This window comes from Canis lupus, chromosome 28 (genome assembly GCF_003254725.2).
Source record: "Canis lupus dingo isolate Sandy chromosome 28, ASM325472v2, whole genome shotgun sequence".
NCBI classification, from domain to species: domain Eukaryota; kingdom Metazoa; phylum Chordata; class Mammalia; order Carnivora; family Canidae; genus Canis; species Canis lupus.
In genome coordinates this window covers 29,253,128-29,281,111 of record NC_064270.1, presented here as the reverse complement: position 1 = coordinate 29,281,111, position 27,984 = coordinate 29,253,128, and the positions used below count along the sequence as shown (strand labels likewise).

The 27,984-nt window shown below is 44.0% G+C and overlaps 1 protein-coding gene and 1 long non-coding RNA gene across 5 annotated transcripts in view; one reads left to right on the top strand and one right to left on the bottom strand.

Moving 5' to 3' along the window:
• Positions 1-750: 750 nt before the first annotated feature.
• LOC112672411 (uncharacterized) lies at positions 751-27,976 on the bottom strand. Of its 4 annotated transcripts, none has more exons than XR_003144268.3 (5): positions 27,862-27,976; positions 14,208-14,293; positions 13,628-13,917; positions 10,748-10,806; positions 751-3,553 (listed from the first exon to the last, which is right to left on the bottom strand). It is a non-coding gene; the product is annotated as an uncharacterized LOC112672411 (long non-coding RNA). The 4 variants fall into 4 exon arrangements; XR_003144271.3 differs by having other exon boundaries at positions 13,628-13,830; XR_003144270.3 differs by having other exon boundaries at positions 14,208-14,283; positions 27,862-27,956.
• The window catches only part of CACUL1 (CDK2 associated cullin domain 1), an 80,841-nt gene continuing 71,988 nt past the window's right edge, over positions 19,132-27,984 (top strand). The window contains exon 1 of the mRNA XM_025467385.3: positions 19,132-19,354. Within this exon, the coding sequence (XP_025323170.1) occupies positions 19,324-19,354 (31 nt within the window). The 5' untranslated portion in view covers positions 19,132-19,323. The remainder of the gene's footprint in view (positions 19,355-27,984) is intronic.

The following is a 27,984-nucleotide window of genomic DNA, read 5'->3' as shown; positions in this document are numbered from 1 at the left end:
ACCCCAGAAAAAATACCTGCTTTCCCTATTCCCTGGACTCTCTCCAGGAATGCAGCTTTTGGGTCACCTGGCTATGTGAGCCCAGGTATGGCTCCTGTAGTGGAGGCCGGGGTGGGGCGGGGGGTGGGGGGTGGTTGGTGATGAGGTCTTGTCTTTAGTTGCCTCCACATTGGATAACTCTCTGGTGAATTCCATATTCCAAGAACTGATGCTCTTGGAATCTTGGCAATGCCCCGAGAATGAGATTGCCCCATTTCACTGGCACCTTCCCACCCGGGGTGGTGGCCCAGAGCCTGTCCCTGAGACCTAAAGTTCCGATGCACTGTCAAGTCCAAGATTAAGGGTGGGAGACGAAAGAGTCAGGACTTCTGAGAACATGAGACAAAGCCAGGGTCAGGACTGTATTTGAGACTTATGTTGGTGACCGTCTGGTTTATGAAAGTCATTGTCACCTCCCCAAAACATCAGAGTGTCTATGGAGTAGGTGCTAGCACAGAGGACAGGGAAGAGTGGGCTGAGCAGTGCCTTTGACACTGGCTTTGCAGAGGATGCAGCCAGGCATCCAAGCTGGGCTCTGCGCAGTGTGGTCAGCTGGGGTGGCCTGCTGTGGCCTTTGTTTCTGCGAATCAGCTCCCTGCTCACCTGAAGCTGAGATGAGGATTTCCACCTCTGATGCTTGCCCACTGTGGGTGCTGTTCTGGATGACTCCGTCTAGCCACCCTCCCCCAAATTAGCACGCCTGGTCATTCTGTCACAGGGAACATGAAAAGAAAGTCCAAGACCTCAGGCAGAGATGTTACCAGCTACACAAACAAGCTTCAACTTTACTCACTAAAAAAAACAAAAAACAAAACAAAACAAAAAAGCAGATTTCCGGTTTGCTTCAGTGAAGAGGAAGTTGCAACTTCTCAAATCTTTTAGGCCCTAGGGCTGGCTCTTCTCCCCATGAGGCACCTGCAGCCTCAGCCCCGGGTTAAGATGTTCCTTTATACAGTGGGCATCAGCCACATTCAACCTCTTCATATATAAGAAATATATATATTTCTGAGAACATGAAATGGGAATGTATATCCACACAAAGCTTGTACCCAAATGTTCCTAACAGCCAAAAAGTAGAAATAACCCAAATGTCCATCAGTCAATAACTGGGACAAAATCTGGTAGGTCCATACAGTAGATTATTCAGCAATAAAAAGGAATGAAGTACTGACAAATGCTACAGTAAGGAGGAGCCTCGAGCACTTTATGCTAAGTGAAAGCAGCCAGTCAAAAAGAGCCACATATTCTGTGATTCCATTTATATGAAATGTCCAGAGTAGGGAAACCTATATAGACAGAGAGGAGATCAGTAGTTGCCTGGGAAGAGGTAGAGGAGAATGGGGAGTGATTGCTAGTGGGGTTACAGCTTTTTCTTTAAGGGTAATTAAAATGTTCTAAAATTGACCATGGTGATGGTTGCACAACACTGGGAATATACTATAAGCCACTGAATTTTATGCTTTAAATGGGTGACTTATATGGTATGTGAGTCATATCTCAATAAAGCTGCTTTCAAATGTCTTCCAGCAAGACACATATCAAAGACAAATGTCTTCCTGGCACATATCAAGCACTAAATAAGAGTGAGCTAGTATTATTTGGAGCTAGGAAAATAGGAATGCAAAAGATGAGCAGATTCTCTGCTTTGTGAAGCTTGCACTCTAGAACTCACCTCTGTGTCCCATGTATCCTGGAGCGTAGGGCTGGCACATGGCTCACACTTGCCATTGTTAGGCTGTGTGCATTCCGTAAAGTCTCATCATCTTACTTTATGTGAAGATGTGACTTTTAATGTCTGACTAACACTATCTGTTCCTTCTTGTCCCTTAATAAAGCTAACCACCCTCTCATGGCCCACACAGCTGACTTGCCAGTTTTGCTTCTAGATTTTCTCTACTCTTGACCTGGTTTTGTCCTCTTCTGTAAAGCAAGCTCCAGGAACTCAACGTTTCCTATAGCCTTGCTATTCGAAGTGTAATTCTGGGACCAGCAGCCTCTGCAACACCATGGAACTTGTAAGAAACGCACCCAAAGCTCAGGCATTGCCCTAGAACTACTGAATCAAAACCTGTGTTTTGACAGGATTCCCAGGTGATTCATTTGTACATCGAAGGTTGAGAAGAAACTCTGAAGCCCCTTCTGGCTATAAAGCTTTATGATTCTGTGGGAAGGCATCCAGTAACACCAGCCAAAATACATGGAGCCTTTTCCTCTGTGCCAGGGCCTCTCCCAAGATTCCATCTCATTTCCACACAAGCTCAAAGCAGGGGCAATCAAACTGCTATATTGCAGGAGAGGGAGCTGAGGCCTGGCTCAAGAAAGCTGAGCTTTTCTGCTGAGGTCACCTAGCTAATTGGGGACAGAGCTGGATCCCAGATTATGTGGGCCTGACTTCAACTACCCTTCATGCTGCGTTGCCTCTGGGGTCCGAGTGATGCTTCAGAGAGGCATTAGACATTAGAATTTTGCATTGCCAGATGATGAGGAGTTTGGCGGGCAGTTTGCCAGTTTGCCATGATGGGAGACAGCCATTCCAGGGGAAGACAAGAGCAAGGGCAGTGGTCCAGGGCCAGGAGAGAGTCTGGCAAATCCAAAGAGCAGCCTGAAGTTTTGTTTTAATAAAATGAATGATAATTTGGCAAGAGCTGGTTTCTGCTGAGCACAGCATGGGAGGAGGGGGAGACAGTCAAGTTACCTAAATTATCAGCAAGTTTCAATAAAGTCTAATGACATTTTAATGTGTTTTCTGAAGATGCTATTTACTGAGGTGAACTGCATCATAGTGAGCAAATGTATCATGCTCACTGTGCTGGAGAACGAGCTTGTGGACTGAATTTGCTTTTTATAATTTAGCTGCTACTCCTTAAAAAGGGTCAACTTCACTATAACCAGGTAAAGCATCACCAGGGTCACAGGCCCAGGAGTCTCTCCTTGGGTGAGGAACCATCACCCAGGAATGCCAGGCTTGTTGGAATACTCCCTGTTTTTGCTCTATCTGCCCAAGGTTCTGAAGTTCTCCTCAAGGGGTCCCCACATCCCTGGGCGAAGCATCATAGAGTTACAGTGGTGAGGCCAGAAGTCATTTCATAATGGATTGTAGCATGGTGAAAACCCTCAAAATCAAATCTCAGAGGCATCCATTGGAATGAACATTTTAAAGCCCACCTTTAACGATTTTGTTAGTCTTTGCTCCAGTGGTGAATCACTTGGCAAAACCAAAAGAAAGAAAAGATAATCAACACATCCTTTTCTTAACTTGGATTTTCTTCTAAAGAAGTAACTGAATCAGGAAGAATTGAGCTGTAAGGCATAGAAACTGCAAGGAAATGTGGTCTAAACAGGAAAGGGTTGTGACAAGTAGCTCCAAATTAGGGCTGCTCCAAGGGCTTGCAATGGGATGGCTTCTCAACAATACCCTAGCCTCAGGCTCTTCCCAATGTCTGCCTCAGAATATTGGTTTGTTCTCTTGTGGCTTCCCTCGTGGTTCCAAGATGGTAGCAGTGGTTCCAAAAATCTAGTGATAAAAAAAAAAAAAAAGGAAACATCACTTTATGGGTTTGTTTTAAAAAGGATTGAAGCCTTTCTAGAAAACCTCTCATCAGGCTTCTAACATTTCACCGGCCATAACTGTGTTATATGCTCTTTCTCAAACCAATCACCAGCAAACTACAATTGGCTTTGATCAGTGGAGATTTATCCCCTGGGAATGCACAGAACACTTTCTCTGATCACTTGTCTGGGCTGGGCAAGGGTGAGATCTTGGAGAAAAACAAAACAAACCAAAACAAACCAAAACAAACAAAACAAAACAAAACACCCAAAGCTCTACCAGGAGGAAAGAATAGCAGGGGTCATGGACTTGGGTGGGCAATCAATAGGATTTGCTAATCACTCATTCATGGCAATGAAACATTTCTTGAAATTCTGACAAGGGATGTGATACTCAACTACTGATACAAATGTGCTGTATAACCACAAAATTCCAGATGCTATCAGAAAATAACCATTTATTTAACTCACTGGTCTGTTGTCGAATCTAGCCTGTGTTTGGCTAGGGTGGCTCCTCTATACCTGACACTTACCTTCCTCCTGTGACCAGTGACTAGCTTGAGCACATTCTTCTCATGGAGGTGGCAGGGGTATGAGAGCCCAAGCCCCAGTGTGTAAGCCTGTTTCAAACCTCTACTTGCATCATGCCAGCTAATGTCCCATTGGGCAAAGCGGGTCACTTGGCCAAGTGCAACCTCAAGGGGGGTTGCTTAGTGGGAGGTGCTTCAGAGTCAGATGGCTGAGGGCTGGGATGCATACAAGGGGACAAATTGGAGTCAATGATGCGATCTTTTTTTTTTTTAAGATTTTTTTTTTTTTTTTTTTTTTTTTTTAATGATAGGCACACAGTGAGAGAGAGAGAGAGGCAGAGACACAGGCAGAGGGAGAAGCAGGCTCCATGCACCGGGAGCCCGACGTGGGATTCGATCCCGGGTCTCCAGGATCACACCCTGGGCCAAAGGCAGGCACTAAACCGCTGCGCCACCCAGGGATCCCAATGATGTGATCTCTAATGGGGAAATAAAATATTAAATCAAAAAGGAAACAAAGGGTAACTTTAACAATATTTTTGCTTTTAAACTGCACTTTATTTTTAAGATTTTATTTATTTTTTTGACAGAGAGATGTGAGTGGACAAACTGGGGAAGAAGAGGAGGAGAAGCAGGCTTCTCACTGAGCAGGGATCCTGACGTGGGGCTGGATCCCAGAACCCTGGGATCATGACCTAAGCTGAAGGCAGAAGCTTAAACGACTGAGCCACCCAGGTGCCCCTAAACTACACTTTAAAGATTCAAAGTTTTCTTTTCAGAATATAAAGGAATTTAAGGATATTCAAGTGAACATAAACGTTAAAAAAATTATGTGTGTGTAGATAGCAAAGAGTCTCAAAAAGCATATTTTTCTAGCTCTGAATATCAGCTTCTGTGGTTGTATTAACATCATATCTGAGAGTACTAGTTTCCTCAGAGCTAACTACTCTCATTGCCCCATCCTTCTCTTAAAAAGTGGTACCTAGGGACACCTGGGGGGCTCAGTGGTTGAGCGTCTGCCTTCGGCTCAGGTCACGATCCCAGGGAGCCTGCTTCTCCCTCTGCCTGTGTCTCTGCCTCTCTCTCTCTGTGTCTTCCCTGAATAAATAAAATCTTAAAGAAAAAAAAAGCAGTACCTATGGCCTATACTGAGGAAATAAATGCAGACCACATATATGAGAGCAAACAAGCCATGTACTTAGAGCAGACACGCAAAAGCAGGCAGGGGAATGGGAAAGCTTTATAGTGAGGAAGAAGGAAGGCTCAGAGTGCCCCCAGTTGGAGATTGTTCAGGGAGCTGGAGGTCGGTAGCTGGAAATGAGGTCTTTTGTGCCATTGATCCTGAGCTGGAAGCATTGGCAAAAAAAAAAAATAGGGAAGCTGGCAGGCATCGACTGAGCCACTGGCCTTCCTGGCTGGATTGCTGCAGAGGCTGTGCTCTGGCTTCCTGGGCAGGTTGCTGCAGAGGTCATGGTCTGGCCATCGTCTAGCTGTATATTAGTTTCTTGGGACCAATGATGGGAGATAGCCCCAGCGCCTCAGCATGGTGAAAAGAGTCCTTCACTCCAGACTCCAGACTTTTTCTGTGCTGCCTTCGGACGTCGGCACCAATCAGCACCCCCAGAGATATGCACAGCTTGCACCTCTCCTACCTGGCCACAGGGGCAGCTCCATGGTCCCAGAGTACAGTATGTTCTCCATACCATGACCGCTTTACGTCTGTCCATTCAGGTTGTGCTGAAGAGCCTGACCCCTGCACCTCTCCAAAGCTTTTTTCCTCTTTCCCCCCCAAGAAAGAATGAATTGTTCTGCTTTTGTGTCACCCAAACAGTTTGTGGGAACATTTATTAGAACGGGGATGGATCACACTGTGTGAAAGGCATTTGTGTAACAGTTTGTCTCCTTCCCTATGCTGTGAAGAATACCTTGGAAGAGAGTGTCCAGTTTTATTTGTGTCTAGTAAAGGACTTTCCAGTGAGTAGACTCAAAACAAAGTTTTTTTGGAAGGAAGGGTAGGAGAGAAGGCCATAGAGAGAGTTGACAGATAAAATGCAGGATGCTCAGTTAAATTTGAAGTTCAGATAAACAATTTTAAAAATATATGTTCCAAATATTGTATTATGGGGCACTTGGGTGGCTCAGTTGGCCAAGTATCTGCTTTTGGCTCAGGTCATGATCCCAAGGTCCTGGGATCTAGCCCCACAGGAGGCTCCCTGCTCAATGGGGAGTCTGCTTCTGTCTCCCTCTGCCCTTGCCCCTGCTCATGGGCACATGTACTCTCTCTCTCTCTCTCAAACAAATACAATCTTTAATAAAAATTTGGGGTGCCTTGGTGGCTCAGTGGATGAGTGTCAGCCTTTGGCTCAGGTTGTGATCCCGGGGTCCTGGGATTGAGTCTCACATTGGGTTCCCCACAGGGAGCCTGTTTCTTCCTCTCCCTATGTCTCTGCCTCTCTCTTTGTGTTTCTCATGAATAAATAAATAAAATCTTTAAAAATTAAAAAAAATATGGCATTATATGTTGATCGAAAAAAATGGATGGGGGCATACTTATACTAAAAAAACCTACTCATTGCTTATCGGAAACACAAATTCAACTGGGCATCCTGCTTTCTTATTTGCTAAATATAGCAGCCCTGACCACAGGGCAAATGTCTAGTTAAACTTCAAAATGGTTTGACTTTGAGGCCAAGAGGAAATCTCCCCAGTCCAACTCTTCCCTTCCCTGTGGGACCAGAACTCTGCCCCTGGGGTTGGCCAGGCTGTGCTCCTATTGTGCCCACTGATAAAGCCCCAAATGGCTGGCTCCTTCCCCAGAGATCAGAAGCCAGGCTGCTAGTTTTCTGGAAAATGCTTTGACGATTCCTAGAGGAGAAGAAATGCATGGAAATGGTAGTGGAAAGACAGGAGGAAGGAGCCTTATGATCCTTAAAGGGCAAGAAATCGCTTCACATTTCCTTCACGTGGGAAAACAGAGGCGTTAATCCTGAACAATGATGAGGAAGTATTTCTTTGCATGGGGAAGTCTTCTGTGGTGAAGCATGGTGTTCAGAGGAGCCCTGCCTGGTCCTGAGAGAGGAAAAGGCAGAAGCTGGTCCACACTGTACCTTTGACTCTCGTTCCGGGATCCACTTTATCTGTAAAAATTGTGGGGAGGATGTGCACAGTGGGTTGAACGGTGACCCTCAAAACCTGCAAATGTGACCTTATTTGGCAATGGGGTGTTTGCAGATGTAACTAAGTTAAGGATTTTGAGATGAGAAGATCATCCTGAATTATCGGGGTAGACCCCAAATCCAACGACAAATGTCCTGATCAAGAAGACAGAGAGGAGAAGAGAGACCCGTGGAGGAAAAGGCAATGTGAAGGCAGAGCCAGGTGACACAAGCCCAGGAATGCTGCTGCCACCAGAGGCTGGGCAGAGTCAAGGCGGGGGATTCTCTCCAAGGGGCCCCCAGAGGAGGCGTGGCCCTGCAGACACCATGATTTCTGACTTTTAGCCTCCAGAACTGTGAGAGACTAAGTTTCTGTTGTTTTAAGCCATCAAGCTTATGGTCTTTGTTATGATAGCTGCTGGAAACTAATACAACATAGGACTAGAGTCCTAAAGCCTGGTGCATGGAGTTAAGGCTGGAGGTAAGCCTGGTGGGCTGGAGTTAAGGAAGTCCTCCAAGAGGGCCACACACTGATGCTAACAGGAAGCCTTTCTTGGTTTCTTAGGAGCAAATGGCCTATGATCCCACAGACTTCCAATTTTATCTAAGACCAAGCCCTTCTTAACCAGATACTTTATATGAGCTATTCAGTTGTTACAAATATTGGTTATAAGGCATTGTTTTAAATTTGAACATCATGTGAAAAATTTCAGATGTATATTTTTAAAAAGATTTATTTATTTATTTTAGAGAGACGGGGAAGGGGCAGAGGGAGAGAAGAATCCCGACCAGACTTCCCGCTGAGCGTGGAGCCCGACAGAGGGCTCCATCTCACAGCCTTGAGATTATGACCTGCATCAGATGCTCAACCAACTGGACCACCCAGGCCCCCCTCACATGTACATTTTTAAAATCAAGTTTAAATATGTGTCTATGGGGAATCCACATGAACATGAGATTCTCATGTTGGTTTTTGACAAAGCAAATCAGTGGTCTCCAAGTCGGGGAGTTCAGCACAATCCACTGTTGCAGGAAAAATAGTAGAGCTTTAGGTCAAAGAAAAAAGAAAGCAATTATACCTTCCCAGTCTTTTATATTGAAGCCCTAACCCCCAATGTGATTATATTTGGAGATAAGACCTTTAAAGAGGTAATAAATGTTAAATGAGGTCATGAGCATGGGGTCCTAATCTCATAGAATTGATGGCCATATATGAAGAGAGAGATGGATCTCTTGTAAGCCTACATTGAGAAGGCAACTGTCTATAACCCAGGAGGAGAGCTCTCACCAGAACCTGATCACGTTGGCACCCTAATCTTAGACTTCCAGCCTCTAGAACTATGAGAAATAAGTTTCTGTTGTGGAAGCTTCCCCGTCTATGGTATTCTTACAGTGGCCTAAGCTCACTAACATGGGGATGTGTTATCAGAAATAGCTGGGGACTCCTGAAGTACACAATATGGGGTTCCTATATATTCCTTCTCTAATTCTTCCCAAATTCTTTTCCCTCTGGAAAGTGGAAATGGCTTAGAAAGGTTGACAGTGGCGGTGATGGCTCCTGTTTGATCTTGTTTCCTTTGTTCATTACCTGTGGATGGTCCCCTCCCATACAGACTTTGGCCTTGGCCTTGTGACTTCCTCTGGCCAATACAACGATACGTAATATGTCATAAGAGGCTTGGAAAATGCTTGTGAATTGGAGCTTGCTTCCTTTCTTACGTGGGACCTTCCACCACTTAGTGAACAAGCCTTCTGTAGTCTCAGGAGCCTGAGAGACCACGAGGAGGGTGGCTGTGGACATCCCTGCCGAGGCCTGGGGACTGTGCATGGGGCCACCCTGGACTACCCCAGTTCTGACCAGCTGGACCTTATCAGAAGAACTGCCCAGAGAACCCACAGAGTCATGAAAAAGAGGTTTGTCATTAGAAGTCACTACGTTTTAGGGTGGTTTGTCACATGGCAAAAGCTACGTGATACATAAGGTAGGTAGACCCTATAGATTATAGGGTCTTCACCCAGTTTAGAAGAATTGCAGTCCAAAATATGGATGGTCACCGGATGGGATCATTTCTAAGTCTTTCCAGCTTTGTTATTTGTCTCTGCAGATGTTAGCGCATATTGAGCACATATTAGATGCTCAACAACAGTTGTTGAGTGAAGATGGATCTTAGCAAACACGCATCAAGCATTTCCTAAAGATGCTTACATGGATGATTTTACTTAATCCTTCACCCCAAATATGCAGTAGGTACTATGATTACCACACTCATTTTAAGATGGGGCAACCAAGGCTTAGGGAGGTTAAATAACTTGCCCAAGACCAGACCATTGAAAGCAGCCACATTGGGATACGATCTCTCCCATATGTCTGCCTTCACAGTACCCACTTCGGTCCCATGCAACACTGCAGATTCTAAACTGCCTATCCTTGTACACTGGGTGAATTCTGATGAAAGCTAGAAACAGAAGTTTCAGAGTCCCTCTGTTGCTTATGTTGTGTTCACTACACACATCCTGCCCCTGCAGGCATACAGTGGTGGATGGGGTCTGATCACTTAGCTCCGAGAACCCCGTTTCTCATGACGGTGCAGCTGTGGGCCTGGTGGGCCCTGCCTGATTGAGAAGAGGTCACCAATGGAGGTTGTAGGGGGAGATGACACACAGCCCAGGAGCTGGCAGGTTCCAGCACCACTACCTGGGAGGAGAGCCAGGGTGCCCCTGCAGCTTGGGCTCACTGAAAACTAATTGATGCCAACTGCCTTCCCTGGGACCCAGGTGGTACCCATTATGCAAAGAGACAAAGCCAGCTTGGTGGAAGGTCTGTGCCAGGCAGGGTCTGCAGCCAACAGCTTTCCCTACTGGTGGTCTGTGTGAGGCCTTCTGTCTGTCCATCCTCTTGCCATCCATCCTCAGATGGACAAAGCACAGATTGAGTTACTCTGGTTGGAGCTGTGCACAAGCTGCATGGTGGGAGGGTGGAGGCACTTGGGCTCTGTGAATGGCGGTTGTCCCTTTAAAGGGAGTAGGGCAGCTCCTGGGCAAGGGCTGTGATAGTAACTGGAAAGTGTGGTCAGAGCTTTAACATGAGGTTATTCTTTTAGTCCTTACAGGGGATGATTTCCCAGATTCCTGCGCCCCTGCACCGTGTTATTCTCCATCACGATGAACTGTTTACTATGATTATTTTGTTTGCTTATTCATTTGCTTTTTAAATCTATTCTTCCTTGTTGGATATGAAGCCCCATGAAGGTTGAGGCCTTGTCTTTTTCTCCATGGCATCTCCAGCATAATGGCACATAGGTAGCAGATGCACAATAAAAATGTGTTGGGTGGGCTCTTCAAGACAGACATTATTCTTTTTTTTTTTAATACAGACATTATTCTTATTAAATAAAACCGAAGACTAAAGCTCAGAAATGCTGAGTAACTTGATTGAGATTACACAATAATGAATCTTATAAACCAAATTCTAACCTGGGCTTGCCTGACTTTGAAGCCTGTGAGGTTTCTCTGAAACATGAGGCAGGTACCACCTGTGGTAGGAGAAAGACTTTAGTGCCCAAACACATTTAAATGATATTGAGTCATAATGTGAAATTCATTTCCTTTCCATGTATTTTTCAATCCTGATTATCTCAGATAATTTTTCCAAAAAAAAGAGCAGACCCCAAGCTTAGAGCCAGACTATCAGCATGCTGTTTGGCTGTGAGAAGCAGAAAGTTTGAAAAGATTGAACAAATAAGGTATGTTTCTCTTTCACGTAAATGAACCATAGGCAAGTAGCCCAGAGTGGGAAAGGTGGTTCTATGATTGTCAGGAACGCAGATCTCTACTCTGTGGTTCTGGCACTTTTATCACGTATAGTATACTTTATAGTCTAAAGTAGTTGCTGTGGCTCCAGCCATCACGTTCACCTTCTAGCCATCAGAAGGATGGGAAGATCCTGCCCCATCCATTAAGGGCCAAATTCCTGGAAGTCATGTGCAACAATTCATTTTTTTATTCCTTGGCTACCGAAGAATTTTATTTCTGGTGCTATGTGAGGAGCCTGGCTTTCACAAGGTCCAGGGGCTCATCACCTTTGGCAGAGCCTCCAAGCTTTGATAAGGGGATCAAGAAGTGCTCTGTTGTTGGACAGGCTCTAAAGTAGGACTTGCTCCATGGCTCTGCGCCCAAGACTGGTGAGGACAGGGAGCCGATCTGTATGGGGCTGTGTGAGGGAGGGCTGTGAGGGGCGATTTCCTTTCCTTCCCAAGGTCTATGTGGGTGCGGGGGGCGGGGAGCTGTTCCACTGTGTTGCTCCCCTCATTGTGCTACTGAGCCCAATGAAGGGGAAAGGTTTCAAAAGAATCCATTATGGGGACTAGGGTGCCTGCGGGAGGGGGAGCCTGGCACTGCCTCCCGATCAGATTGTGCTCAGGCCCTGGACATGCTGATCTCCAGATGAGCCTCATTGAACAAGGGGGAAGAGGGCTAAAGAGACACCTGTCTACCAATGTGTGCTCTGAACACCCACGTGTATGAATTTCTCAGGAGTCCAGGGGACGTGGTGGGAGGTGGCTGCCTCTGGGAAAAAGGACTCCAGAAGTAAAAGGCTGTGGGTATAAATGCCAGTGGGGGCAGCATAGGTGCGTGGTGGAGTGGAACTGAATCACTTAGAGAACTGCCAAAGCAGACGACCCCACTGGATCCAGGAGAACTCAAGCCTACACCCGCGCACTAGCATCTACAAGCTGCCCCCAGTAAGGATTAGCCAGGCAAGCAGCACCTACTGATCCAGAGAAGACTGCAATGTGCCAGCGACAGCAGGAGGCCTCTGTCCTCTCCCCTGAATTACCGAGTCCCAGCCCCCAGGCCCAGACAAGCTGGAAAAGGGAAGGGTTTTTTCAAAGGCACATCAAGTTCCCCTTCACTCCTAGGTGTGGGGAGGAGGAGAAAATAGACTGCCTGTCTTCACTCTCGTCCCCAGATCCCAAGCCCAGTTTTGACCAGGGAAGGGGTGGCCTTGGAATCACACAAGAAAATAGCATTCTAAATCAGACTGGGCTGTTTTATTTTTTAATTTAATTTAATTTTTTTTTGCTCAGACTGGGCTGTTTTAATAAGGAAAGGGATCTGAAAGCTCTGAAATATGCCCAAGATCTCATTAAGGGATGGGGAAGGGGCACTCAGCAGAGGCTAGTTCATTCTTTTATCTGCCTTATGTACTTACCACCTATTTACTATCTGCTAGCCATTGCCAGGTGCATAGGTCCTTGCACTCACTAGGGGTTGTGGGAGACAGGTGATGGAAGATAAAGCCACACTGCTGGGCTATGGGGGACTTTGGAAGGAGATAGAGGGAGGTAGCAGGCTCTTTGGAGGCAATCTTGAGCAAGGGCTTGAATGAGCAATGGAGGAACACCTGTGACTGTTGGGGGTTGAGATCTGAATTTTTCTCCCTGTTTTCTACTGGAGAAAGTCTAGCCAGCCTGGTGGGGTCTCCCCAAGGGTGTCAAAGCTGGTGACATTGGAGATGGGCCAGAACTGTCCTGAAAGCTTCTCATCTGATTCTGATCATCCGAAGGTCTGAGAACCAGATGAACTCAATGATCACATCAGCTGCTCACCATGTACCTGTGGGGTTGAGGAGGCAGCTGGAACCATAAGAATTGAGAGCTCTCACTGTGTCTCAGGAACCCCGCTAAGCACTTGGCTTGTAGTATCTTTTATATGTATATATCTATGTAGATATAGATATAATATTTGCAAGAACTCGGAGGTAGGTACTATCATTCTACCCATTTTGCAGATGGGGAAACTGAGGCTCATTGATGTTAAGTCACTTGCTTGAGATCACAAGATGGCACGTGGGGGTGCCAGCTTGTGACCCTGGCTTGAAACTGTGGTAATGCCTTCTCTCTGCAGAGATGAGATAAACACTAAAACAGGACCCAGCCACACAAGGTGGTAATTCCAAGAGACTGATAGAAATGGACCATTAAAACTTTGAAGGTGACAAAGAAGCCAGTGAGGTCTGGATTTGGAGGAATAAGGGCTGGACTGTCCCCAGTGGGGAGCTAAGTCTGGGAGAAGGGAAACAAGCAGAAAGCAGTGTCTGCAGTGCAGAGCATGGACATTGCCCAGAGAAAGGAGAGACACTACATGGGCCCTGGATGGGAAGTGGAGATAGTACTGGCCTTGGTGATTTATGGCAATTTGGACCCTCAACCCAGCTTAGAAGGAGATAAATGGAGCCTAAGGGCCAGAGTTTGCTGAAAACAAATATCAAATAGTGTAAAACTAGAGGTTTCATGTTCAATATATGTAAAAATAATAACTCAGAATAAAACTGAAACAGGAAAAGTTGTCTACCTGTGTCTTTGTAACTCTCTCACTGACTGGCACTCAGGAATCTGTGTCCTTCTGCCCTCCTTCCCTGCCATGCCTCTGATTGTCTGCATGATGCTTGGATATACTTTTTCTGTTCCCAGAGTCCATGAGATCCCAGTAGTCTCTTGACAAATGCTTCTGCTAGTTTGAGTGGTTTCTGATCCCGGCCATCAACATATTCTTGTCTAGAATAGAAATGATGAATCTGGTGTCCGGTACAGGCCAGTTGAGATGTTGGGGAGGGATCATGCAGGGCGACCTCTATTAGGAAGCTGGAGATCAAGAGATGGAATTTGAGCAATATATTGAAGATAGTGCCTGCTGCTGTGACAGACAAACCCTGAAACCTTAGTGGCTTAACACGATAGAAGTTTATTGCTTTACTTACACCATTGTGTGTGCATGTTCCTGGTCAGGCAGGCTTTGTCCAGGGACCCAGATTCCTCCCTGCTGTGACTCCTCCCTCCCGTACAACACTGGAGTCTCCAGTGCTCAGCCAGGACTGCGCCCAGCCTGTGGGAAGCACCCCTGCCCAGACATGATGATGATCCCTTCTACTCACTTGCCATTGGTGAAAATGAGTCATCAGTTACACCATCTCACCAAAGTGCAAGGGGGCTGATGCTGTGGAAGACGGTCTGGCAGTTCCTCAAAAAGTCAAACACAGAATTACCAAATGACCCAGCAATTCCACTCCTGGGTATGTACCCAGAAGAACTGAACACAAATGTTCACACAAATGCTTATACATGAGTGTTCACAGCAGCACTGTGAACTTGGCAATAGCCCAAAGGTGGAAAACAGCCCATGTGTCCATCAACAGATGAATGGATCAGCAAATTGTACAGATATCCAAACAACAGAATATTATTCAGTCACAAAAAGGGATGAAATGGTTATACGCTATACAACATGGGGAACCTGGAAAACTTAGGTTAGGTGAAGGAAGCCAAGCATACTGGACAATTCCTCTTGTTATAAGAAATATCCAGAATAGGTAAATCTATAAAGAAAGCAAATAAGTGGTTTCAAGAGGTTGAGGAGAGGTTACATCCTTGAGGAGTAATTGCTTAATAGGTATGGAGTTTTCTTTTGAGACGATGAAATGTTTTGGAACTTGGTCTAGGAGGTGGGTGTACAACACCGTGAGTGTTTGAAGCCCTGCTGAATGGTACATTTCAACATATTAATTTCATGTTAATGTGATTTTCACTTCAATTTAAAAAAATGCAAAGGGGCTGGGAAATGTCATCCCAGGGACAGCTCCACACCCACGAAGGGTGTCGGTGTCCTTGCTGACGGGCTAAGCATCTGTGTGCATCTTTCTCCATCCCTCCCCTAGGACCCATCTCCTACCCAAGACCTCCCAGGTCACCATCTCCAGCTTCAAGCTGAGGAAGTCCAGTCCTCTCTTGAGTTTAGGTGCGGCTTCCCTTGCTTTGGTGACATATAGACTAAAAGGACAAGGAGTCTGAATCCCCTACCTTCACAGCCAATATGCGGAGCAGGAAGAACAGACTACGATACAAACAGACGCAGAAAGGGGAAGACTGGCAGAGCAGCCCCTGGCCCCTGGCACTGCAGGACTGGGGAGGCTAGGCCGGTGGGAGGGACCGTGGGTGGAGGATTTCCCTGATTAGACCCTATTCTAATTCCTGGGAGGAGCTCTCTGGGCCATTGTTCTTTGTGGCCCTGACTCCATCCTCTGGGAGATTTTGCCTTGATCATTATCTCCTGGGCCACAACTGAAGTGAACGTTGGAGAGTTTGCCCTACTTTGCAACTGTGCAGCTTGCACAAGCCGACTTCCTGCCTGTGCAATCTCAGGGCCCCAGGGGTTGTTTAGTGCTTGAATGGTCAAAATATTTGCTGGTTTGGCCTCGTCAATTCTTTGGCAATAAAACATATAAAAATTGTAGCAGGCTTCTTACCAGACACAGAAAAAGTACATTGCGTTGTACGATGTCCCAGACAGGCAAAACGAATCCACCTTGTGTTTGATTGGAATCTCAGGGACAGGAAGACTCAGAGGGGCTGAGTGGTTTGCCTAAAGTCACACAGCCAGTTTGAGCAGAGGTGGGACAAGAACCCAGGTCTCCAAATGTACAGCCCGGGAAGCCCCCTCTCTTGCTTGGTTCACACAGGGAGTGAATAGACACAGCAGTTTCCGAACGCAGCTTTTTCTTTTGGTGCTTTTAATTAGCATATATGAAATACACTGCCAATCTAATTTAATTATAATTAGGTAACCAGAAGGCTGATTATGTTGTAAATTTAGATTAAAGAGCTGTTGTTTTCAATTAGGTTTGATTGTAAAGTGCTTTGACACTTTTCCTGGCCTCATGGAAAGTTCATTATATAACTTCCCACTCATTCACTTGCCTTTTGTCCACAGGTCTGGGGTGGTATTAACTGGACTAAAGTTCCCAGGACACCCCAGCCTGGTGAAGATTTGGACCTGGTAGCTACCCATTGGTGGCAAGGACCACCAGCTGCTACTGGGCTGCTGTATCAGGGTGCTTTCGGCTGCCTATAATACAGGGTCCAACTGGAAAAGCTCACACCTCCAGGGGACTTACAGTCTCACACGATAAGACATATGGAGGCCCGCAGGTCCAGGGTTGGTTAATTTGCTTTCAAAACATCCTTGAGGACTCAGGCTCATTTCACGTCCCTGCTCTACCAACTTCAGCATGCTGGCTTCTGTTCTCAGGCTTGTCGCTAAGTGGCTATGTGATGGTTGCTACAGCCCCAAGCAAAAATTTCCCATGGCCTCAGAAGGGGACATTCCTTCCTTGCATCCCTTGAGACTCCAGCAGCCCTCTCATGGCTCCTTGGCCAGGACTCCAGCACAGATCCATCCCAAGGTTAACCATCATTCCTGAGGAGTCATCCTGACAGGCACGGGCAAATCCAGATTCATTCTGTAGAGCTTTTCCTGGAGTCCATGGTTCCTGATGCCTCCCAGCGAATTAGTAGAGGCTGTGGGACAGGGAGTGGCTGTTGGCTGGGCTACCAATGGTCCTTGCTGGAAGCCTGTGTGGCCACACCCTAGGCAGATCTGACAGAACTCAGCGTGGGTTCTTGACTCTCCATCAGATATTTGCTTTCTCTCCATTCCTTAGGGCTAAGCTTTGGCATCGCTTGTAGGTGGTTTTGGCAGTACGAGGTGTAGTTAAGCAAGAATAAAGATGAAAGAGAGAGGATATTTTAGAAGATGCTGCAAGCCAACTAGAAGATGAAAGAGAAGTGCACATCATTGTGGGAGTGGCCAAATTGTCCCAGTTGTCTCTGGGGAACATGGAGAGCTCTGCCTTGGAAAGACAGCATCAGGGAGAATGGGTTTGACCTTCAACACCTCAGGTAATGCTCTCAGCAGTCCTCTGAGGTATTATCTGACCCAGACTCTACTGTTCTGTTGTACCAGGCTGCCTCCAGAAGTGACCATCCTCTTGCTGGTGGGTCACCTGAAGCTCCTACTTCCCTCTGCTGCCATGCATGGCCCACTCGTGGACAATGGAGTGTGGAGGACATATGGATAGGTCCTAGAGTCAGACTCCTTGTGCTCACATTCCAGTTCCTCTCATCCCTAACCTTGGGAGTTTAAGCTCTCTTAGCCTCAGCTGCTTCATCTGTAAAAACTCAATAGGGTTTGTTCTTGTGAGGATTAAATGAGGTAATACATAGAAAATGCCTTAGCACAGAGTCTGGCACCTAGTTAATGGGCAATGAATATTTGCTATTTTTATTACTGCTATTAGTAGCCTTAATATTACTCTTATTATTATTCATGGCATTCTGGGCCATGTGGAAAAGATGGTTAATGCTCTCACCATCATGACCCCCATAATCCTTTTCAGATTTGGTGTTAAGGGGAGTTCTGAGCACAGAGAAAAGGCAGCCCATGTGGATGGAAAAAGCCCTTGATATGGGCCTGGCACATAGTAGGTACACAATAACCATTAGTTGCTGTTTCTGTCTTAAAATTATACAAACAGCTCAATGGCCTTCCCATTCTCTCCTGTCAAGCCTCCAGAGTGATGCTTAAACAGTCGCCTTGGAGACAATGTGCTCCAGGAGAGAGGTTTCCATTTTGAATCTCTAATGACTGCTCAGGCAACTTCCATTTTTTAAAAAATCGTGTTCCTCAAAATGTTGGGGGCATTTGAATACATCAAAGTTGAACAATGGATCGCCATAGTTGTAAAAGGTTGTTCCATTCTCAGAAAGGTAGAAATATAAAATCCTCGATCATAACTGTCTGTTTCGACTGTCCTTAATGGTATTTTGTTGCCTTCTGAAATGAATTTTGTTCTTTTATTTTGCAATTAAACACACGAGTAACTGGCTGAAGTCCAGTGAATGGCCAATAGAGATTAGAGTCTCTGCAGCACTCCTAATGGTTTCCATCTGTGTCTAAACGGGATTAACTTTACAGCTTTTTAAAAATCACTGGTATCAGTTCATCCAGTTTTCCATTTTCCCATTTTTACAAAACAATAAGGCAAAAACATGCAATTTTCATAAACATATACCGTTGACCAGATAATGAAAGGGACCTGCCAAAACTGACCTGGATGGCTGGCAGGATGCACCAATCTTGCCAAAGCTGGAAATGTTTGGGTTGAGTATGAAAGGCAGTTTGGGGTATAATGTATGAAAGTGCAGATTATGTGTGAAAAAAATGGAGTCGAGACCCATTTGTATCTGCCCCTTCTTAAATATGACAAGATAGCTATTAACTCCTACCAGATGATCAGCATGGTCTCTAAAAGGCCCTGGCCTTTGCCCATAGCTAATCCACTGAGGATGCTGGCCCCATGATCATGATGCATCTTGGTCCAACCACCTGGAATGCCAATGAGAATTGCCCAGATTGACTGGCCATGAAGAACCAGGTGTTTCGTGCTCATTGCTGCCAACCACAGACATGCCCACGGCACCTGCCAGTGCTGGCTGATGGCGGAGGGCCAGTCCTGAATGTCAACCACAGGAAGGGTCTCACTTCCAGGCCACAGCTGAACTATGTTGGGCCCAGGTGTTCCCTTCCCTCAGGGCTCCACTGGGGTTGGATGCACTGGATCTTTCAAAGCTGTTTCATCACTCAATGCGCAAACCATGACTTTTAATAAACTTCTGAATTTTCATCTCCAAAGTTCCCTTTAACCTGCTCCCCTCACACAGTCCTTTACCTCACGTCTCCTTCACAAACCTCTTTCACTGCTACATGGTTAGCACATTCTCTTATATATTTTTTTCTTCAACTGTTCCCTTCAAGTCTCTGCTTTAAACCAACATAGCTGTTTTCGGAGTACAGCTTCTCTGCGACCTCTTAAGGAGACAGGTTTCTCATACTTTGTATTTCTCTGATGGTGAGGTGGTGCTAGCACTCTTCTTCTTCCTTCTATCCCCCTTTGTGAGCTCACCTGGTAAGGCACATAGCATTGGAGTTTCCCACTCTGCTCCTGCATGGCGACCATCTCCTGGTTATTAGCATCCCTCACTGTTGTTTCTGGATGACCTTTATCTCCACGTCAACTCCTGCCATCATTCCCATGAGGGAAACTTCAACACACATGCGGGTGGCTCTTCCAGTCTTCTGAACTTTTACATCCCTAGCCCCCCAACCAGGCTGGATTCTAATATTTGCAGCAGGAGTACAAATGGAGGCTCATCTGTATGTCCCAATATTTAAACGATATATATCCAGGTAACCAACTGTGTGTGTTTTTTTTTTTAACACATATCCTTTTCCCTTTCTTGATACAAAAAAAGATACATGTAAAGTTATGATAAAATATCAAAGATGACTGAATTGAGCTGCATTTGTATATGTCTGGGCACTCTTTTGAGGAGCTTATAATTTGGATAAGTGATAAAATAAAGTCATACATAATTCATAGATTATATTTATTCCATAAAAGTTAATTTTCTTGCCTTCATTTAAGTAAATTACTAATTATGTTGTTATAATAAAGAGTTTCACATAATTTGTGTTCTATTGAGAGTAATGACTAATTAGACAACTTTCTGAGGACATTGTGGTTCTTAGGGTGTTTTTCATTGATTTCAAAGTGGAGAAACTATGTTTGGCTGAGGTTGAAGCAGCTAGAATTGTCAATTAAATTCTTAAGGCAATACTCGGGTTGGCAGGGGACCATGAGTTTAATATATTACACTTGTATGATCATGATATATCATGAATTTGATATATATAACATTTTTGGTGGGGTTAATTTGTATATGAGCAATTATTGTCACTGATAATAGTACAAAATATTTTGATCTCATTATATAAATCACTAACCACCAATATCACAAGATTCATTGTCTCTTGAAAGAAATATCAAGGTCCATACAGTATTTTAAAGTATTTTCCTTATGAATTCTTCAGGACTGCCAACAGCACCATGTTTTTAATGTGTTAAAATTTTTCTCCAGATTACAGTTAGAACTGTAATGGCCCAAAATAGTCTCAAAAGAAATTCGCTTGGGGGAAGTTTTGTATGAATTTCCTTCATAATCATGTCAACTTCTTTGTTTCCATAAAAATTTTAAAAATTAATGCTTTAAAAAGTGAAATAGACAAACTTAACTCTGGTTTTCTTTTGTAAGCAACAGCGCAGAACAGATAGCAGTGGGTAGTGCAAATATACTTTCTACAAACACATTTTCTACTGAAGACTATACTTCACTCATAGATAAGGATCTTCTGTTTCACTTAACTCTTCATGTGCATCTTAAATATCTTGTCTAAATTACATCAAATTTCTTTAACACAGCGAATAGCTCTAAGACCGTGAATAAGAGCATGAAAATGGACAGTTGGCACAACTGGGAAATGTTACTTCGTTATGCAAGAATCCATTGTATTAATGCCAAGTGGAAAGGATTTCAGAAGTTAATTAATTTGTCTTCTCTTTCAGTTAAGTGCTTCTGTTGCTCAAATCCTCCCTGCATCCTGATATATCTCTGTCTTGTATGTAAGTGGTGGACATCACCCAAAAGCCGCAGGCATCCAGGAGTGGTCACTTGTTTTGAGGACATAGGGTGTAGAGAAGCAATACCAAATTGCTAATTCAAACATTCTACCTTTTGGTTATGACCTATCCTGCTGGTTTCTTAATTAAGGACAGACATCCTTGCAGTAGCTCTTCAACCTCACAGAGACTTCTCATCCATAAAAAACTTTACCTTCTCTCTAGCCATCTGCCCCATCTGGTCTTTATTTTCTCATCCAGCTTGAAGTCTCTGGCTGATTCATCATTTCTATCACTCACTCAATTCTCCTTCCATTGCATGCATCTGATAAAACCCCAGCTATGGATGAGCATGATCACCTACCAAGGTCTGTATCAGAGTGGCTGAATCTTCCTTAAAACCTTTCCTTCCCTCCCTTCAGCATTTAATGCATCGAGTTCTGTCCAGCCTAACTCCAAAATCAATCTGCCGTCCACCACCTCTCTCCATGCCCATTGATATCCCCCTGGTCCAAGACAGCATCATGACTTGCCTGAAGTATTGCCATAACTCTGTAATTGGTCTCTCTGTTCACTCTTTCCTTTCCTATAAGCCCACTCCCCATCATCATTATAAAATGTAAAACACATCACAGCACTTCCCTACCCCTTTTCCACTCAAGCAGAAACACAAAATCCTCAATAGGACTTGTATTACCTAGCTATTACATCCTCTCCTTTACCTTTTCTCCATATGCCATATCCCCTTCCCTCTCCCTCACTCCACTTGAGTCTCATTACTTTAAGTTCCTAGATGATGACAAATGCCTTTTCTCACATTGATTCTTCTATCTGGAATGTTCTTTCCCTAAATTGCTGATTTATGAACTTCCACCCTCCTGTCATCTTAGCAGAAATATGCTTTCTCAGAAAAATTCTCCTGATCAAAGTAAAATAATTTTGTTATGTCTTCTCATTGCATCTAGTATTTTCCTTGTCATGCTTTGGGTCATGTGGTTAATTGTTTAATACTTGACATCTTGGTGGAATGAAAACTCCATGGGAGGCAGACACACTTTTTGCCTGTTTACTCTCCTAGCCCCAGCATGTGCCTGGACATGGAAAGATTTGTGAATGACTGAGTGAAAGGCAGAGGCCTGCAACAAGGTGCTGATATGAAGGACTTTAATTCTGCAGCCTCCTTCAGCCTAAGCCATTTTCTTCAGCTTCTAAATTCACCATGTTTACAGGGAGAATCTGTATCACTATCTGTTTCCCTGCCAAGATGAAATTTAGGATTCAGATGCTAAGATGTAAAAGGAAGGAACAAAATTCAACATGGAAAGAAATACTGAATAGTGAATACTCCCCCGAGTGGCTACACATTTTCACTGTAAGCAGTAATCTCAGTGAAACTATTAAGGCTTGAGTTATTTTCTATGTCTCTAATCCTCTTGCCTTCTAATCAAGATCATTCCAATAGCTTTATACATTTAGACTTCCAATTGCATTATACATCACAAGTCATTTCTTTGTCAAATGCTGTATTGGTCCATTATAATCTCCTAGGGATTAAAAAGAGCATTCTTCTTTATCCTGATATAGGTTATCTCTATCAAAGTCATGTTTTTAAGTTTTCCATGCTAATGTTTTCATGAAATTAATAGTAAATTTAAAGTAAAACAGCAATTAAAAGAACTCATTTATATGCTCTGTGTTGTCTACTACATCTTCTTTGATTCAATTAGTTCTTGGCTACCTAGATGAGGCATGTCTTTGGATTTTTTCACATATTTTTTTCTTGTCTTCTTTCCTCTTCTTGTTCACCTCTGAGCAATGTCTTCCTCCACTAACAATGCAAGAATTAGGAGGGTAGAATAGATAAAAAGATGTAAAAATGGCAATAATAAACTTTGCTTTCTCTTAGGGAAAATATATCTTACCTTACAGATAATATTTTAAGAGCTGACTAAAGAAAGAAGAACTGTTAATATGAATAAGATTTCAGGTAACTTCAGCTAGTCACGCATGTATTTATTCAAAAGTACTGAACAATCACAATGAACTATTCCACGAGAAAAGTGACATGAATGTATTTAAAACCGAACAAAGACTAATTCTTAATGACAAAGTCTCTGTGCTCCACCCTCTCCAAGTTTTAACTATTTTAGACAATTAGCCATATTTTTATCTAATTAGTTTGTACACAAGTTTGCATACATATATTGATTAGGGAGGTACTAATGGAGGGGGCAGAGTGGAGAGGCTTGGATGAGGTTATGTAGTGGATAGGCTCCAGGAGCTCAGGTACTTGGGCCTCTAATGGGCACTGTTGCATACCCAGCATCTATTTAAACCTCTCCACTTGGCCCCAAATTTTGTTCTGGTATCCATTCTTCATTTCTCAGCCAATGTACTTAAGGAGAAGCCGATTCCACTCTAGGATCCAGGTGTGGGCCTTGTTTTCTAGGAATAAATCCATACCCTTTCCAGTAAATGGCTCTGGAATATGTCTACATGTCATGTGAATCAGTTGTGGAAGAGGAGCCAGTTCAGCACTAGAGGAAGTTTGCAGGGGGCTTCTGGGGAAGAACTTGCTTGCTCAGAATAGACCGCTAACAGAAGTTATGGGTCCTCTTATTTTTTTAAAAGATCTTATATATTTATTCATTTATTTTGAGAGAGAAAGAGATAGAGTGCAAGTGGGGGGTGGGGCAGAGGGAGAGAGAAAATCTCAAGCAGACTACAAGTGGGAGCGCAGAGCTGGACTCAGGGCCAAAATCACGAGCCAGTCGCTCAACTGACTGATCTACCCACGTGCTCCAGGCCCTCTTCTTCTTGGCATTTTATCCATGTTGAAGAGGCCCGGGGCTGTGACGGTCATTTTACCAATAGCCTGAGGATGGAACTAATGAAAGAGGAGAGCAAGACAAAGACCATGGCAGAAAATGGAGCTGGAGCCCTGGCTGAACTACACTTTTCCTTTGCCCTGCTTAGACCTTGTCAGTCTGGTAGTCAATGAATAATAGCCTTGATTTTTACACAATTTTTACTTGAGAATTGTGTTTCTGGGAGCCAAAAGGTACATTTTAATGTATAGAATCCCGATTTATACACCCCCCCCAATATATACTTTTAAAATGTTGTGTATTTACTATTTATTTTCTAAAATAATTTACTTTTTTGAGAGAGTGAAAGCACAAGCAGGGGAAGGGGCATGGGGAGAGGGAGAAGCAGAATCCCTGCTGAGTGGAGAGCCTGATGCAGGGCTCAATCCCAGGCCCCTGGGATCGTGACTTGAGCTGAAGGCAGATGCTTAACTGACTAAGCCACATAGGTGCTCCTGTTGTGTTTATTTTTTAAACTTAAAGGTTTAGAATTTTTTCTGATTATAAAAATACACATTCATTATAGAGAATGTAGAAAACATTGAAAGATACAAAGAAGATTAAATCCACCCATAAACCCATTATCCTAGATAACTGCTATTAGTATTTTGAATCAGCCTTCTCTTTGTGTATACAAACTTATGATGTAGGTTGGCCAGGTCAGAGGACCCAGAGCAGGTCCCACATGACCAGCCAAGGGGTCCTTGGCTTTGCACAGGATGGAAATCAAGTGCAAGCCAAGAAGAAAAGCAGAGTTTATTGAAGACATAGAACAGACACAGAGTGTTCAGAAGACTTAGAAAGTAAAGGGAGCAGGAGTCTTGTCTTTGCTCAGGGTTCTGGAGTTTTTATTAAGGCTGGTGATGTGGTGTACATGTGCTCCTAGGCATCCAGAACAGGAACTGGTAGATCAAGGATGAGTACTCAGGTGTCCTCTATAAATCACTTATGCCCTGGAACCAGGGGTCTTGGCATTAAAGGTGTTTGGAGTCAGTGGTCTTGGAGAAGTTTATAACCCTGCCCTGTTACCCCTTAGATGTTATGTATTGTGGTGAAGATTCCAAAGAAATCATTAACTCCTTGACCTTTACAAGAAGGACCTACATTAAGGCTTGTATAAGGCAGGGGTACAGGCCCTAGCAAGAATAGAAGCAGGAAAAGGAGCGAAGAAAAAGACGGCTTTTTTTCCCATGGGGTCCTTTTATGTATATATTTATAAATGTACATACATATATATGTATATATATAATTAATATATTTTTATTTATATATATGAATACATATATTGGCTTTTTTCCATGAGGTCCCATATATATACATATATATATATATAATAATATATATCACATCAGGATATATACATATCCTGGTTTAATGAAACTGATAACCTAGTGGGAAATAGAAATCAACCAACCAGGAATCCCTGGGTGGCTCAGCAGTTTAGTGCCTGCTTTCAGCCCAGGGTGTGATCCTGAGACCCGGGATCGAGTCTCACATCAGGCTTCCTGCATGGAGCCTGCTTCTCCCTCTTCCTGTGTCTCTGCCTCTCTTTCTCTCATGAATAAATAAATAAAATCTAAAAAAAAAATCAACCAACCTAAAAGCCAAACGAATAGATTAATACCTGCAACTATGGGAGCTTGTAGTAATTATTAACCTGTGTTATAACTGTCCATTGTTGGGTCAGTGGCTGCTAGTAATGTTATTCCCTATCTTCATATCCTAGAACAAATTATCTAAGATTTGAAGTTAATAACTATTAAAATACAATATGCTTTTATGTGTAATTTAATAATGTCTCATAATGTCCATAAAAACAACCAGTTATCAATATATTCATTTGGTTTCTCTTTGGTAGGTGGTATTTCTTCTTATTTATGGCAAATTGCACCCTGTTAGTGATTGCTTAGCTCCAATCATCATTAGATTTTCCCCCAATGGTGCATTTAATTACAACTAAAATGAATGTCTTATACTGGTCATTTTGGCAGTATACATACAAAGGGTTCAGTGTTCAACAGTGTGCTGGGTAAAAACCTCTGGAGTAGGGCCTTGCTATGATGGAAGCTACTTTCCTAAGAGAGTACCAATCCCTTAAATTCTAAATGTTTTCCAATTTCCGTTATGATTTTTCTGACCCATGAGTTGATTGGAAGAAAGAGTAGAAATATGAAGGTTTACTAGCTGCCTGTTGGTTATTGATTTCTACTTTAAATACATACTGGTCAGAGAATGTGGTTGCTATGATACCAATCCTTAGACGTTGTAGAGAGACCTGCTTTATGACCCAGTATGTTCAATTTTTGTCAACTTTTCACATATTCTTGTGTATTTCTGTTCTACGGTTGTTGAGTGCAATGTTCTGTTTGTACTCATTAAATCAAGCTTGGTAATTGTGTTATTCAGCTCTTCTAGCTCCTTAAAGACTTTTTGTCCCCTTGATCTACCTATTAGTTTCCTGCGGTACTGTAACAAATTACCACAAGTGGTATGGTAAACAACAGAAATGTACTCTCTCACAGTTCTGGAAGCTAGAAGTCTGGAATCAAGGCGTTGGTAGGATGGAATTCTCTGGAAACTCTAGAGGGAGAATCCATTCTTTGCCTCCTCCAGATTGGGGTGGCTGTTGACATTTGAGTGGGAATGTGGCTCTATCACTCCAATCTCTGCTTCTAGGGTCACATTATCTCCTGTTTTGTCTTCTCACATCTCCCACTGCCTTTCTCTTAGGACACTTGTCATTGGTTTTATGGCCTACTTTGCTAATCCAGGAAGATCTCATCTCAAGAGCTTTAATTTCATCCTCAAAGACCCTGTTTCTAAAATACGGTAAAATTCACGGGCTCTAGGGATAAGGACAGGGACATATCTTTTGGGGTGCTATTCAAACCAAACCACTGCAATCCAAAGAGATGTGAAAATAACCTACCGTGATGGTAGATTTTTTTCTTCTTGTGCTCCTGTCAACTTTTGCTTCATATATTTTGTGACTGTCTTATTAGAGATATATTTATGATTTGTATTTTCCTTGTGTATTGAATATTACGTAGAGACCTCTATCTCCAGTCCACTAAGCCACTCCCCTAAATAGAAAGTCTCTTGATGATAAATGATCAGTTGCTGTTTGTCTGCAAAAGATTATGTTTGCCTTTTTCCATCCTCTTTTTTGCTGTGCACAGAATTCTAGGGTTACATTTTTTCCCACCCTTAGCATTTTACTCAATTATCTTTCACTTAAAAAAAATATTCTCCAAATTTCCCAGGGCCAGAAAATCAGTATAGTTCCAGGCCCAGGGAATTAAAAACAGGCACTGCTTCAAAAAAAATATGTGCCATTAGTATGTGGGAAGCACTGTCTAAAATTAAATCATCGTTAAGTGATTGGTAAACAGTTCCACTAAGTATAGCACAGAATATAGTGGGAAAACATATGCAGAGAAGCCGAAATAAATGTGGACATTGAAATACATCCGAGACCATGATTTCTCAGTGGCTGAAGTGATTCTTCACACTCATTACACATCTGTGGAAATACAGATTCATCACCTGCTAGAGAAAAATGTAACAACAGGCTTTTCTGACAACTTTATCAGCCAGTAGCCAGGACGAGCTCCGCAATAAACAATTATAACGTTTAACCTCATATAATATACTGCTATTGCTATAGCTCGGGAATGCAGAGAAATTCAAGAAATTATAGTTACATAACCTCTCCTTTTTTGCCCCTCAGGACTCTCATACGTAATCTCAAATTTGTAGTCACATTTGTTGAACACTGTGTGAAGCTTGGCATTTAAAAATTCAAAATTCCTGGCCTCAGTGTATGGAGAAGTTAAGGAACTTAAAAAAAAAAAAAATCCACAAATAGCTCTAACGCCTTTTTTTTTTTTTAGTCACCTTGCTATGTTTCGGTTTTTATTCTTGGTTTTGAGAGTTTCGGTAGTGTGGGCTGAAGCCCACGAGCTAGAGCATCAAGGGCCACCCAGAGCATCCCTCCCATTTGTCATGTGCGGACCCAGGCCTCTCGGGAGCCCCGTCGCCAACCAAAGGCCCGGCCGGCGAGACCCTTCGCGCATGTGGTGTGCGAAGACCCGGTAAACCCGGCGGGCGGTAAGAAAAACCCCACCGAGACGGGGGCCGGCGCCGCCGCGAACGCCAGCGGGTTCGGGGCGCATCTTCAGCTGCCGACCAGACTCCGGTCGTCCTGGCAACCGGGCAGAGGACGCGCGTGCGCAAACTCTCTTGTCACGTGGGTCCGGCCTGGGCGGGGGATCGACGTCGGCGCCTCCGGACCCGGGGCCCCTCCCCTCTCAGCGCGGGGCCAGCCGAGGCGGGCCAAACCTCTGCCCTTTTGCGTGGGGGTGACTCACAAGCTCCTGCCCCTTTTCTGCTTTCTCCTGGCTCGGTCCTCGCACCACGTGCCCTCCTGGCCGCGCCCCCAGCTGCCCTTTCCAACTGCCTGTTGGACGTTGCTGTAAAATGTCGTGAGGGGC